This window comes from Merops nubicus, unplaced genomic scaffold (genome assembly GCF_000691845.1).
Source record: "Merops nubicus isolate BGI_N331 unplaced genomic scaffold, ASM69184v1 scaffold13859, whole genome shotgun sequence".
Taxonomy (NCBI): Eukaryota; Metazoa; Chordata; class Aves; order Coraciiformes; family Meropidae; genus Merops; species Merops nubicus.
In genome coordinates this window covers 11,131-25,784 of record NW_008633328.1, presented here as the reverse complement: position 1 = coordinate 25,784, position 14,654 = coordinate 11,131, and the positions used below count along the sequence as shown (strand labels likewise).

Below are 14,654 nucleotides of genomic sequence, written 5' to 3'. Positions count from 1 at the left end.
CCCCGGGCCCAGCCCGGTGAGGGGGGCGCGACGGGGCCGTGCCCGAGCTGCGAGGCCGGTAAAGGCCTCGCCCCGGGGTCGCCGGTGGGGTTGGATCTGTGACCCTCCCCCTCAGCGGTCACCCCCTCAGCGTGGGGGTGAGGGGAACCCAAACGTGGCTGCTGGTCGTTGGAATGTGGGAAATGAAATAGGGAATGGAACCGGCGCTCGTGTGGGGGGAAATAATGAGGGGGTTTTTGTGAAAAAGGGTTGCAAAAAGCTTTGCAGAGTCTCCCGAGGTGGGAGGTGAACGTCAGAAAGTGACAGGACATGCTGGGAAGTCAAGGGCAGGGTGGGGATGTTTAAGGGGTGTCAGGGATAAAAACCGGAAATATTGCCAGGAAAAAATTGCCAGAAAGACCCGGGTTTTGTTCTGTGTTTTGGAAATCCTGCACACGTGTGGGTTTGGGAACGTGGGGCAGTATTCAGACTCGAGGACTAAAAAAGAGTCAGAGACACTTGATGTGATCTTTATCTTTGAGATAAGAACAAAGACCACAGTGTGGTGTACACAAAAAAAACCCCAAGGGTCTCAGCAAGGTTGATTCTTTGCAGTTTTCTGTTGAGATCAGTGATTTAGGGTTGTCTGTTCTGTCCTTTCTTCCCAGAGAGCTCTGTACCCACTGTTCCCTTCGAGCTGGCTCCAGATCAGAGTAAATATGTTTGCAGATTTGGACTATGATGTGGAGGAAGATAAGATGTGAGTGTTTCATTTGTCTTTTTCCTGTTTTGGCTGACAGTAGGAATAGTCTTTGCAGATGAGACCTGATGGGAGTGGATCAATTTACCTGCTGGTGATGCTGTGTCCTGAGAGATTTTGGAAATCCATGACCTTAGCCAGAGAGAAAAATATTTATACTGGAGGAAAGAAAATAAGGGGTGAGAAGAAGGGGAGAGAACCTCTGGACTCCTTAGGTCTGGAAGGAGAACACTGGTCTTTCCTGAGCAAATAAAAGGTTTGAGGAGGTTAGCAGTTAATTTAACATAGGAATGTAGAAGCAGAGAATGGTTTGGGCTGGAAGGGACCTTAAGGATCATCTGTCTCCAACCATCCTGCCACGGGCAGGGAAGTTTCCCACTAGAGCAGGTTGCTCAGAGCCGCATCCAAGCTGCTCTTGAGCACCTCCAGTGATGGAGTGTTCACAGCTTCCCTGTGCCAGTGTCTCACCACCCTCACAGTAAAGAAATTCTTCCTAATTTCTAATCTAAATCTACCCTCTTCCAGTTTGAAGCCAGTACCCCTCACCCTATCACTATGAGCCCTCATAAAATGTCCCTCCCCAGCTTTCTTTTAAGACCCCTGCAGGTATGGGAGGGCTGCACAAAGGTCTCCCTGGAGCTTTCTCCAGGCTGAACAGCACCAGCTCTCATCTTGTCTTCATGGGAGAAGTGTTCCATCCCTCTGATCACCTCCTGGACCTGCTCCAACAGGTCCATGTCCTATTTGCTTTGGACACAAGCATCTCATTTATGCTGTGCAATATTTTGTCTTGCTGCAGCACTAAGAGCAGATGAAACACTCTGTCAAACATGATGTTTCCTCAGTGCCTATCAATGGGTGAGGGTATCTCTCCCACCTCAAGTCCTTGAATGCAGCCTCAGTAAAGGTAGCCCAGAAGGTCTTTCTGCTGGCCCATGCTCTGTGGTGGTCCTGAGGGGCTGAATTCAGACATGCAGTACCTGCTGTGTTTGCAGTTTGGTGTCCATTCAGGTACCACATGGCTGCACACAAGTGCACCTCTGCTGGCTGTGTTCAGTTATTCATTCTCCTCTTCTCTTTCTTAGGGGGATCCCCACTGTACCTGGCACAGTGACCCTGAAAAAGGACTCTCAGAACCTGATTGGGATCAGCATTGGGGGAGGAGCACAGTACTGCCCCTGCCTCTACATTGTCCAGGTGGGCACTCATGAGAGAAAAATTTCTATTTCTCAAAGTGATAGACATCATCTCACTTCCCAGTGTGTGAGATTCCCTTGCTCTGGTACTTAGCAGGCATGGAAGAATTAAATTAATTCATTAAATTAAGACTTTTGTAATTATCCTTCTCTTTGGACAGCGTGTTCAAATTCACAGGGGAACTGTGAGACATTCTCAATACCAAGAAATCCTGTGCCTGAGGAGGTGAGTCCTGGAGGCAAGAACTTCTTGAGAGAACTAGAAACAAGATGACCAGCCCACTTCTTAGTTAGTAAAGGGGCAAAACTGCTTCACCAGGAGCAAAATATAACTGAGTTGAATAGGAGGAATGGAAATTGTCCTTTTTTTCTTTGTTCTTCAGCCCTGCACTCACCTTTTGTGTTGTGGATTCCAGACTACCTGTGCTCTTTCTCCTCCCCACCAGGTGTTTGATAACACTCCAGCAGCCTTAGATGGCACCGTGGCAGCTGGGGATGAAATCACAGGAGTGAATGGGAAGTCTGTCAAAGGGAAGACCAAAGTGGAGGTGGCCAAGATGATACAGATGGTAAAGGTGAGAGGTAGGAGGGTGTCACTGGAGCTTTTGGGTCATAGCTTATGGTCTGTTGATGAAGGGAGCCACTGCTGCTTGCTCCCAGGACAGCAGATTTGGATTTGCTCTTTCTACAGGGAGAAGTGACCATACACTACAACAAGCTTCAGGCTGACCCAAAGCAGGGCAAGTCTCTGGATATTGGTAAGACTGGTTTCTTTCTCCCTAGAGTGTTACAGTGGCATGGAGGGGTTGCCTTTCAGGTTGATCCCAGCTAAAACCAGAGCAACATTACGGTTCCATTCTTCCTCTTAACTCAGTCATTTTCAGATGGACACTGTCAAAAAGAAGAACAGGTTAAAAACAAAATCCCTCTCTGACTTCTCGAAATAGTTTTTCAAGTTAAATTGAGGCTTGAGTATTGTTGTAGGAGGCTTGGTTTTCTCTGTTGAGCATGGATGATGAAACTCAACCAGATAATTTATTTTTAATACCTTCAAGTCATGCTGACTTATTGAGATTTTCAGCTGGACACAGAAATGTGTTTCTCAATAAACACTGGTTGCAGTTTCTCAGGTTGGAGAACAGTGCTGAAATACCTGTCTACATTGAGTCTTGTACAACCATAAATTTTATAGGAGAGAGGAGAGGCTTTATTTCTGTTTTTATTCCTGGCCTGTATCAAAAATAGCGTGTCCAGCAGGAGTAAGGAAGTGATTGTGCCCCTTGTCTTCTGACTTCAGCTGAAGTAGGACAGCAAGGAGCATAAGCAAAGGTTAGTTCCAAATGTCATGATAGGTAGCTTATAACAAAATGATTCCCAGTCTTCCAAAAGAAGTGCTGGAGCTCTGCTGATGGAAGTAGAGAGGATGTGAGAGCACAACAGGCAGGCAGGATAGAATCACAGAATCGTTTAGGTTGAAGCAAGACCTTTGAGATCATCAAATCCAACCGTTCACTTAACCCTACCAAGTCCACTGCTCAACCATATCCCTAAGCACCATATCTATGTGACTTTTAAACTCATCCAAGGGATGGTGACTCCACCACTTCCCTGGGCAGCCTGTTCCAGGGCTTGACAACCTTTTTGGTGAAGAAATTTTTCCTAATATCCAACCTAAACCTCCCCTGGCACAACTTGAGGTACTTTTCTCTTGTCCTATCACTTGCTACTTGTGAGAAAGAGGCACCCACCTCTCTACAACCTCGTTTCAGGTAGTTCTAAAGAGTGATAAGATCTCCTCTGACTCTTCTTTTCTTCAGACGAAACAGCCCAGATTCCTTCAGCTGCTTCTCATGAGACTTGTGCTGTAGAAGTTGTGCCATACATGGCTGGACCAAACATCTGGTTTCTAAATCATTCTTTTTCTGGCTGCTACCTCACTAGAAAGTTAAATTCACTTTATTCCATGCCTGAGAAACCAGGGAAGTCTGCTAGTGAGCTTTTTATGCCCCCAGAACTGCTCCTGATCCTGGTTTGCCATTCTCTTTTGGCCTCTAGTATTGAAGAAGGTCAAGCATCGACTGGTAGAAAACATGAGCTCAGGGACAGCAGATGCCCTGGGGCTGAGCAGAGCCATACTTTGCAATGGTAAGTTGTGTCCAGAAGCACATTTTTTTCTTTTCCAGAAGCACTTACCTTCTTGTGCTTGCCTATTTTTCATTGTTCTTTGCATGTTCTACAGTATTCCTTCATAATTCTCTCCTTCTTCTATGCCTCACTGCCCTTCTGACTGAGGTATCTTGTCACTGAGGCCATTTAAATGTTAGCTAAGGTGAAATTAAAGTGAGGACCCCCTTGGTGAATGCATATAGGGGATGACCCTACACTGTAAATTAAGTTGACAGTTATTTTAAAAGCTTTCCATGTCAAATCGGAGGACAGGCATTAAGAGGAGAGGGAAATGTGAACCAAAAGGTGTCTAAGTGATGTTTTTCTAGGCAGTCATGTTTTAGCTCTGTCCTGGCTTGGACTTGTGATTCTGTGTTCTGGTTCTTGTTTCCATTTAGATGGACTGGTGAAGAGACTGGAGGAGCTGGAGAGGACTGCAGAGTTATACAAAGGTAATTTTGTCTTTCATCAGACACCAGATGCCTCTGCTGCATTTAGGGAAATGATTCAAATGCTTCTTCTGGTTTCCATTCCAGGCTTAACAGAGCACACCAGGAGTCTTCTCAGAGCTTTCTTTGAGCTATCCCAGACACACAGAGGTAAAAGAGTCTGAGTGAAGGGAGCAGAAATCTTTGGCTTCCAGTTTCAGGAGTTTTAATCAGCCCTTAGAAGTATGATTCCCTCACCCAAAGAAAACTGGGACCCTGAAGAAATACCCTGCTAACTTCTGGTGTTTAGGGACCACGTGGCATCATTCCCCACCTGAGGCCAAGGTTATGGAGAGAGGCTGTAATACTGGAGGCAAGGTTCTCCTCCAGGCCCAACTTCTTTCATCTGTTGGTGTTTTTTTACCCTCCATGCAGCATTTGGAGATGTTTTCTCTGTCATTGGAGTGAGGGAGCCCCAGCCAGCTGCCAGTGAAGCCTTTGTGAAGTTCGCCGACGCCCATCGCAGCATCGAGAAGTTTGGGATTCACCTCCTGAAAACTATCAAGCCAGTAAGGAGGAAATTCCTCCCTTCTTCTGTTGAGGATGAGAGGGCAGTTTGATCAGTGTGGTCCCTAGAGCCCTTTCCCTGATTCCCATCATTAAAAGCCATCATTAAATTTAAGAAGAGTTTTGATAAGCAGTCCAGGAACAACTTCAGGATTTCAATCAATATATTTAATGAGTCTCCAGGGGATCTCTCCACTTGGCTTAGCAAAGAGAGGATTAAATGATCATTTAGGTACCACTGTCAGTGCCATGTTGGCTGGACAACATTGGGTAGTGAGCCTCTGAGTCAGGGAGAGCAGTTTCCAGGACCAGTTGAAAAAGAAAATGGAAAAGATGAGTCAAAAGATGTTGAATTCAGAGCAGAAGTGAGGCCTCCATTTCTGACACTGGAACCACTTGCCAGTGACAGCAATAGCTGCCCAACTGTGGCAATTCTGAGTGAAGATCAAACATTTTCTTCCCACTCTAGTTGATTCTCCAGTTCAAAAAAGAGTTAACTGGAGGCAGTCTTGTGACTTGGGCTGGTTAAAAGGTTGCACTTGAAACCTGGTCATGCTTTTTGGTCTTGCACTCAACAGCAGGATGTTTCCTTTGCAGATGCTTACTGACCTGAATACATATCTGAACAAAGCCATTCCTGACACGAGGCTGACCATCAAAAAATACCTGGATGTCAAGTTTGAATATTTGGTGAGCTGCCTGCCTTTTTTTGGGGGTGGTTTTGGGGGTTATTTTAAGTGCTGCTTGGGATGAAGTGTTGTAGAATTGTAGCTTGAGAGTCACATGGAGCTTTTACAACCACATGTCCATCCTTCCACAATCCATGCATTCTTTTTTTCAATTCTTTTTCTATTGCTGGATTACTCAAATTGTGACACCTGCTTCTGACCTGACAGTTCTCACTGGTAAGAAAGACCTCCCAGAATCCAGATGACTTATTTTCTACATGGCTAAATTAATTTCCTTATTTATTTGTAAAAAAATCCTATGCAACTTAGGCTCTTGAACTCCCCTAAATAGCTTTCCAGTCTCTATTTTTCAGGTAGTTTTGGACAGTGTCTTTTTTTTTTTTAGCCAAATTAAACAACTGCCAAATTGTATTTGCTTTAAATTAGACCATGCCTTTTATTTGTGGTTTGTTTGGGTTTTTTAACTCCTCCATTCCACTCAGCCCTTCTTTTCTACACCCAAAAAGGGCAGAGCTGTTAAGTGTATCTGTTTTATACCTGTAAGAACCTATTTCCTTTTACCAGTTGAGAGAATTATGGGGAACTGCAGCCCTAAGGCAAGTGAAAAGTAGATTTTATTTCCACCTGGGATATTTAACACACTCTGACTGTGCTTTCTTAGCATCCATAGCTGCAGCATGGAAGGAAGGATTGAAACAATACATCCATGTGACTGTGGGTGATGGTGAAATTGCTTCTAATTCTTAATATTTCCTTCTTGTTTTCTTTCTTTAATTTTAAATCCAAGTCTTACTGCCTGAAAGTCAAAGAGATGGACGACGAGGAGTACAGCTGCATTGTGAGTAAGGCTGTGGCAATGACAACTTGGTTTCTGCAGCTTCCCAGTGCCAAAATACTTTGTGCCAGTGTGCACCCAAACTGCCAGGTGCCTCCTGAGAGTTCCACATGTTTGTTCTTTACAGATTAGAAATCAGAGATCCTTAAATTTTACCTAGGAAACGCTGCCAAGGATTGTCATGAATCACTGGCTCTGTGGAGTAGAGGAGAGACCAGACAGCTCCTCTGCAGCTTGTTTGCTCAGTGGTTGCCTGTCTCAGTGTTTAAGTAACATTAGCTTGTGTAAGGAGGATTAAGGTGTTACCTTCACAGATTCCATTTGTGTGTAGTGTACAGCTTATCATTAATTCTGGGCTCCTTTCTGAGAAATGGAGGCTTAGCTTTTCTAGCCATGTGAAAGCTGCCTTTGGAGTTGAGAAAAATTGATTAAAGGATCTCTCTGAGGACTTTCTTTTTTAAAATAAGTAATTAAAAATCAAAAGACTTCATAAAGAAAAGAAGTGGCAACTTTCACCAGTAACCTGGTTTAGGATTTTAGAACTAATTCTTACCTGCTGTGTTTTTACATACGTTAAGTTTACAGGTGCAAGAGGAGAAGGCTGGTTTGCTGACAAACCTAACCCTATTCTCTCAAAACTCTTCTGTGGGACAACGTATAGATCCATCCCTGCTGGTTTCCAGCATTCTGGATGGTTGTAGATAGAATCACAGAATGTCTGGGCTGGAAGGGACCTCAAAGGTCATCTAGTCCAACAACCCCCACCATAAGCAAGGACCTCTCTAACTACATCAAGCTACCCCAGGGTTCCCTGTGCAGATGTATAATATGTCAATTAAGAGACAATATAAGACAATATATTAAATATAATATATTATATTATATTTACCAATATAAGGCAAAACTTACAGAGGAGGGCAGAATTTTCTATGGGATTGGTACAAATTGATACATCCCTCAGACCCAAGACTTGTTTGCTCATGGTGCCCATCTCAACAGTTTGGATTAGAAGCCATCCCACTCCTCTGAGCTGGGTTAGAAGGTGCATTTCTCTTTGCTTTGCCACAGTTAGTGTGTGTTTGGCCCTCAGGATGTCCCCTTTGGCTGCCAGCTGTTCCTCACCTTCCCTGCTCCCCGGCGGCAGTCCCAACGAGCCCGAGCGGGCTGTAAAATCACCCAAGCTCATTGTGAGTCCTCAGAAACCAAACCTGGTGGACAGGCACTGTCATGGGAGTGCCTCAAGTGGCACCCTTGTTTTTGGCAGGCTCTGGGTGAACCCCTCTACAGGGTCAGCACTGGGAACTACGAGTACCGGCTCGTGCTGCGCTGCCGGCAGGAGGCTCGCACGCGCTTCGCCAAGATGAGGAAAGATGTGCTAGAGAAAATAGAGCTCCTGGACCAGAAACACGGTGAGTGGCCTTCCTCCTCCTCACTCAGCTCAGCTCAGAAGGCTGCAGCTGAAGGACTTTGCTGTGGCTGTGCCTGAGACCTCCCCCCTCAAGTCTACTTCAAGTCCCCCCTCAAGCTCCTCGTGAGTCTGTACGTCCTGCGAGCGATGGAAGCTCCATCACAACCTTCACAGGCTCTTTGGGAAAGGAGTTTTCACCCGATTCTTTCCCAACTTGTCTCCACTACAGTGCAGGACATCGTGTTCCAGCTCCAGCGTTTTGTCTCCACCATGTCCAAATACTATGATGACTGCTACGCCGTGCTCCGAGGTGCCGATGTCTTCCCCATCGAGGTGGACCTCGCCCGCACCACGCTCAGCTATGGGCAGAAGGACATGTACACAGAGGGGGCAGAAGAAGAAGAAGAAGAAGGAGGAGGAGGGAGTGAGAGAGAGGGTAGTGGGAAGGAGAATGCAGATAGTGTGAAGCTCATTGATGATGCCTGAGGAGAGACTTTGCAGACTGTTATAAAAACTTGTATTTTACTTGGCAGTTCATCCTCTGTGACTTCTGTGTACGTCCAGCCTGGGATCCCTCCTTTGCTTTGGGTGAGGGTGGCTGGTTGGATTGGGACCAGCCTCTGCTTTCCTCTCTCTTCTGTTGCTTGTTTGCCTGGATATTCTGCTGCCTAAGTTGGGTACTGAGGTGTGGGGAGGAAGAGTCCCCACCCCACCCCACCACCGTGTGCAGACAGTACAGTGCTGAGCATGTAGGGTGCACCACTCCCTTCTGGCCAGTTAAACATCTAGAGATGGTTTTGGATGGTGGGGACAGACCCTTCTGTCCTCTTCTTGTGCTATGGGGAAGTGTCAGCACCAGTATTGTTCTCTGCATCCCACTGTGCATTGTCTTCAAGCTTCCTGTTCTCTGGCCTGTTTTAAGTTTCCTCTGTCTCTTCTGTCTGTCCCCATGGGCTGCAGGACTGACTTGTGTAGGATGGTCACTCCCACCCCTCCCAGCCTTCCTCACAGTGCCCGAGCTCCCACACTCCATAGCTGCACCCCGGGGCTAGAGCCCTGCAGGATGTGGCTCTGCCCTTCCCATTGGGAAGGAGGGACCTGGGTCAGGGAGGAGCCCTCCTGCTCAGCAGAGGTGCTGAGGTGAGAGTGCTTGTCTGAAGCAGGGAGGTTTTTGGGAATAACAGCAAAGCTGCATGTGTTTCCTCTCCATCATTCTCCTCTCTTTGGGCTCCTTGTGGTGGACAGTAGCAAAACGTGCATCTTGAGGATGTGCACCTAGCCGTGCACCTTTTTTTCCTTGTGCAGAAGCCACTTCAGAACCACAAAGGAGATGCCCCATCCTCAAATTAAAGAGACAGGAAGGTTTGTGGAGAGAGGAAGACGTGGTCTATAGGTTGGGCTCTGAGGTTTTTATTTTTAGTGGAGAGTGTGGCTAGTGTGCCACCCCCACCATCCCTCCTCTCTGCACAACCATTCTGTGCTGCCTCTGGGCCAGCCAGAAGCTGTAGCTAACGTCACATCTCCCAGCACCAGGGAAGGGGGAGAAGGAAAACCAAGGTAAGTGCAGCTGCTTCATTCCTCCTTCCTTTTCTCTTCTCTCCACCCCTTCTGGCTGTTCCCAGATGCAGATGGCACTTTCACTCTTAGTGGGCAGCAGAGCTGCCAGGAGTGGTGTCCTCAGAGGCAAGGGGTTTGATTTGTCTGTCGTTACATTCTAGTGGTAACAGAAGAAGTTATTTATGGGCCTTAATTTATGACTGAGATGTTTGTTTGGGGTTTTTTTTCCCCTCTTTGATTTGTTTTTGGAACTTTGTCATCTCTATGGGTGCCTGGAAGAAATCCATCTGTGGTCAAGCTGCTTTGAAAGATTTAAACAGACTCTGATGTACTGACTATTGTCTCTAATAAAGAAAAATGTGACATCTCCTTTCCTGCCCTTCATGAATTTTCTTTAGAGATTTACTTGCTCATCCTCTGTTGGTTTTTATTCTTAAAATACAACGATGGGCAGATGGGTGTCATCTGCAGACCACTTTTTTTCTCTTTCTCATATTGGTGGCTAATCTCTGCCAAGCTGTTGTGGTCACTACAGCCCAGGTTTCCACAAAAGGTGGCTTGTAGCTGCTGCAGCAAGGCCAATCCTCTGTGTAACACCAGCTTCTCTGCACCTTGGCGCCCCAGGGGAACACCAGCTGTTGCCTCCAAGTCCTGCCCAGTGGCATCCTTGCACCCCTCCAGGGCCAGCTTCTCCACACAGCTCAGCTCTTGCATCACAAGCTTCAGCTGATGCTTAAGTCCCTGATCCTCTTTCAGAGCTGGTGGCTGTGCCAAGAGGAACAGAGGAAATGCCTCAGTGGAGCCTGCTTGGAAGCCAACTTGCAGGCAGTGCCACCACGGGGTGTTTTTTTTTGCAGTGGTGGGGCAGGAAGAGGTCTGGGTGTCCTACAGCAGTGTCTGGAGTGAGATCTTGTGCCCTAAAGGCTTTTGTGGAAAGGTTTAAAAGCAGAAGGCTTAGTAGGAAATGTTGACTGGTGAAAAGAAGACAGAGGGGACCTTGTTCTAGCGACCTCCCTGTTGCTGCCAAGGGCACTTGTTGTCATCCAGTGGACCTTGGACCTCTGGGGAGTTGTGGGCTGGTCCTTGGAAGGGGGTAAATCAATAAGGAAAAGAATTTGGAGTGCTGGGGAAGATGTGGAGCAACTTGACTGAGCAGAAAGAGCAATCTTACCTTGGGGGGGGTGGGGGGAGAACAAGCTTGTGGAGCAGAGAATGAATGCCCCCAGAGCTCCAAGGCCCTTGCTGCTGCTCCTTGTTCTCCCAGGGGATTGTTGTGGTGCTTAGTCTGATTTAGGGTGTTTCTAAGGGGGTTTGAATGGGAAAAAAACCCAAGTCACCACTGTGGCTGTCTCACAATCAGAGCTAACCAGGGTGTTGTTAGCCACAGAGGGACAGGGCACAGCCCCATGGGGTTCATCTCTCCTTCAACTGCCAGTTCTTACATCTCTTCTTGACCTGACATCCTTCAGCAGCTCTTTCATTCATCATTGACTCCTCTTTGCTTGGGACCATCTACAAGGAAACCTTCTCCTCCACATCCCTGCTCCCCTGCTGGGTTTAAAAGGCTCTACAGGTCCTGCAGCCTTCACCTGTTACCCCAAAATTTGTAGTCAGTCTGGTCTGGGGTGAAACATCTGCTCTGAGGGTCCCATGGGCTGCCAGCCCTGTGGCCCTGTGCTTAGCTTTTGATCCCTCTCTCTAGTCACAGGTTCCTGCAGGGCCTCTGAGGTGAAGCAGTTCAGGAAAACGGAAGAAAGGGCTTTGCCCAGGGGTGTTTAGAAGAGATCCAGCCCTAAAGCAGCTTAGGAGAGGTTTAAGCATGCCAGGGAAGGTTGACCTCTCCCAATCGAGAAATCCACCGCCGCGGCGGGGGCGAGGGGGTCACTGCCTGCCCCACCACGTGCCCCACACCCTCCTCAGGGGCACCCACGGGCTGGGGCTTGGCCTCCTGCTTGTACCTTTGATTCCTTTACGTAAGGGGCTTTTCTTCTCTTTAAAAGGGAAACACACACACACGCCTCTGGTGACACTCCTGGGACGTGGTTATTCACCTGCCCTGGATCCCCCTGTCTCCCAGAGGGGCCAAGATGGTCCCTTAGATGACAACAGGACTCACTGCACCCTAAAGTTGGGTGCTAGTCCTGATGGTGAAGCTCCATCTCACGGCTACTCACCCAATAGCTTTGGTCTTTCTTAGGTGTCTTCTCAGCAACGTCCTTTAACCCAGCACTTCCCTACGTGGAGAAGCAACTTCATGTGTCACCACCCTGGCTTCACCACCCACAAAAGCTGCTCCAGACGGCAGTGAGCCAGTGTCTCACAGGTTTTGGCAGTCTGAGGTAGGGATTGTAGGGAACATGGTGTCTACCTGGAGGTGGCCTGGATGGTAGCTGTGAGTGACACCATCTCCTAAACCCACAGCCTGGCCTGACCCTGGGAGCAGGGTGGAGAAAACACACCAGACCAAAGCATACCAGAGCTGATTACAAAGAGTCTCTAATTGTTTGTGGTCTGTATTGTGACAACGCAGAAGGAAAAGGAGAGTCCTTGGCAGCCTCTTCAAAAGACTTTCTCCAGGGCTGGTTTGGAAGTGAGGAAAGAAGATTTTTTTTTTTTTTTTTTTTTTTTTTTTTTTTTTTTTTTTTTTTTTTGATGTTTGGGCTGCTCTGAGCCTGTGTTGTACCAGCATGGGTGCAGGATGCAAGCAGACATGTCACCAGGTAGGTACATATGTACATAAAAGGACCAACTCTTAGACCTCTCCCTCTTACTCCATCCACCTGCTTCTGCCTCCACTTTCTCCACCCCATCTCCCACCTACCCTCCCACACTCGAGGTGGGTGCAAACAAGACCATTTTTATCCATCCCTGTCCCCCCCTACCCTGGCTTAAAACCTGTCCCTCTCCACCGTGGGGTCAACGTCTCGTGCCAACACCTCCCCATCCCTCTCGGGGCACCCGCCCCCCTCCCCACTCTGCTCCTCTGCCAGGTGGTTGGGCTCCTCACTGGGCACCCCCGTGGCGTGGTCAGTGCTGTGGGCCAGCTGGTGGTTCTCTCCACTGTGCTCCTCAGCCTCCTGCACGTCAGACTCGGCCTCCTCGGTGTCGCTGCCACCGCCCGTGGGGGGGTTCTTCCCCGGGGGGGGCTCCTTCTTCCTTCTGCTCAGGCAGCAGTAGGTGGCCGTGGCTAGGAAGAGTGCAGAGAGGGCCACCTCGGAGCCTGCCAGGTAGAAGATCACCTCATAGTTCTTCAGAGCGTCGACCAAGCGGCCTGGTGGGTGGAGAAGACATTGGAGGGTTAACCTCGGCCCACGCCCGTCCTGCCTGAGCAGCCCTGCATTTGGAAGGGCAAGAAGACTCAACATCTACAAAAAAATCACCCTGGGTGACTCTGTACCACCAAAGAAAGCACTGTGAGAGTCCAGGGTTGGTGTTCTCCCTTCTCTGGCCAAGGCTAAATAACTGTGACACACGGATGGGATGGGCTGGCATCGTGGTGGGCCATTTTCTTCTTGCCAAGGTGGGACATGCCTCTGAGGGCTTTGCTTGTCCAGTCTCAGAAAAGAAAATTTGAGAGGCATTTCTATTTCTTAAGCTATCCTGTCAGGACAGCATTCAGAGGGGGAGAAGAAACATCCCCCTGGCAGAAAAATCCCTTTGGTTGGCCCACATCTGATGGTTTCTTTGCCAAAGAGACGTTCACAACGTGTCTTCTGGATGCACCAGAGCTGGCAACGGAGGAAGGGATCCCAGTCCTGGGTGCTGAGGAGCCTGAGCACCTACCCTGCTAGTGTCAGGATGGGGCCACGATGGTTGGGGGCTCTAGCCTGGTCCTGCACCCTCCTGACTGTGCCTCTGTCCCAGTCCCTGCTCCATGGCCCTGAAACCTGCCCCGGGGCACACCAAGGTGCCTCCTGGAGCAGTCGTGGGGGGCACAGGGTGAATTCCCAGCAAGAATCCTGCGTGTGTGTCTGTGGGTGTGCAGCTTATCCTGTGCCAAACGCCCTTGGCCCCGCCGAGCAGGAAGCAGCTCAGGAGGATTACACCAAACAAAGCCACTTTGTTCAGCTCCCTTCTTCCAGCCGAGTGCTGCTCCCCCGAGACTGAGCCGTGGGGTTTGCCACCACACTCCAGTTTCCTGCACCAGGAGGGTCCTGCTGCAACGGGGGTGGTGGGAACCATGACACTGGGCTCCCTGCAGCAGCAGGTCCTCCCCCAGGGGTGATGGGAACCATGACATTGGGCTCTCCTCAACACCATTCTTTGGTGACCCTGCACCATCTGCACCCTGTTGTGCATGGATGTGGTACCAAGGCATGGAGGCAGGAGGGCCAAGGGATGTCCTTCATCCCCAGCCACTGTCCAACCTCCTTTTCCCTGCATGATCTCACTCTCTGCAGCTGTCTCCAAGACAGGTATTTCTTGACCCTCCCTGGTCTGGGGCAGCTGCCCACCTCACAGCATGTCAAATGAGACATGAGCTTCTGATAGCATCAAAGGGTCTTCTCTTGGCCACCAGTTTTTACCTGAGAGCTGAGTGGAGTTGCTGAGGGAGGGCTTTGCTCAGAACTGGTGGTATGTGGTGGGAAAAGGGCCACTCACACAAAGGCCTTCACTGATGGGCTTTAGCTTTAGGTAGAGCTGAAGGAAGGAAGTCCAAGAAGCAACGGAGTGGTTCCTGCCCATAGTCCATCCCCAACTCTCCCTCACAAACTGCACATGCAGTGAACTTAAATTCATTTGGAAATCAGCCTTTGGCATGATTTGGGTTCTCAGACTTGACCAGACACTTAACAGCAACCTGCACCAACCTCTTGGGTCTCTTTTCATTCGACAGCCTGTTTGTGGGGCACGGACCTTAGCAGGGATGGTGGCCTAGGCTAGACTGGTTGAGAAGCTGTGAGTGTCTTAATCCTCTTAAAAAAAAAGCACAGCAAATGCCTCGGGTGGCTGTACAAACTGTTTGGGCTTGATTGGCCTGTGCTTTGGGACTGAGGCCAGCACAAATTGAGATCATTACTCACAACACCAATCAAAAGACCAAGGAGAACTTCAAAGACCCTCTCCTC

General features: G+C 48.7%; 2 protein-coding genes across 2 annotated transcripts in view; one reads left to right on the top strand and one right to left on the bottom strand.

The window, feature by feature from the left end:
- The first annotated feature begins 682 nt into the window (after positions 1-682).
- PICK1 (protein interacting with PRKCA 1) lies at positions 683-8,560 on the top strand. Its single transcript, XM_008948225.1, has 12 exons — positions 683-739; positions 1,825-1,936; positions 2,382-2,510; positions 2,627-2,693; positions 3,991-4,080; positions 4,500-4,553; positions 4,638-4,700; positions 4,965-5,098; positions 5,694-5,786; positions 6,573-6,623; positions 7,885-8,029; positions 8,258-8,560. Exons 1-12 carry the CDS (start codon positions 699-701, stop codon positions 8,512-8,514), a joined length of 1,236 nt encoding a protein of 411 aa, XP_008946473.1. The 5' UTR covers positions 683-698; the 3' UTR covers positions 8,515-8,560.
- Positions 8,561-12,473: 3,913 nt separating this feature from the next.
- Positions 12,474-14,654, bottom strand: part of LOC103780538 (monocarboxylate transporter 3) — a 4,885-nt gene continuing 2,704 nt past the window's right edge. The window contains exon 4 of the mRNA XM_008948227.1: positions 12,474-12,856. Coding sequence (XP_008946475.1) covers positions 12,474-12,856 — 383 coding nt within the window. The remainder of the gene's footprint in view (positions 12,857-14,654) is intronic.

Coding starts and splice junctions, on each gene's coding strand:
- PICK1 (XM_008948225.1), top strand. CDS start 699: ATGTTTGCAGATTTGGACTATGATGTGGAGGAAGATAAGAT. Junction 2,694..3,990: donor GGGCAAGTCTCTGGATATTG/GTAAGACTGGTT, acceptor TTTGGCCTCTAG/TATTGAAGAAGGTCAAGCAT. Junction 5,099..5,693: donor TCCTGAAAACTATCAAGCCA/GTAAGGAGGAAA, acceptor TTTCCTTTGCAG/ATGCTTACTGACCTGAATAC.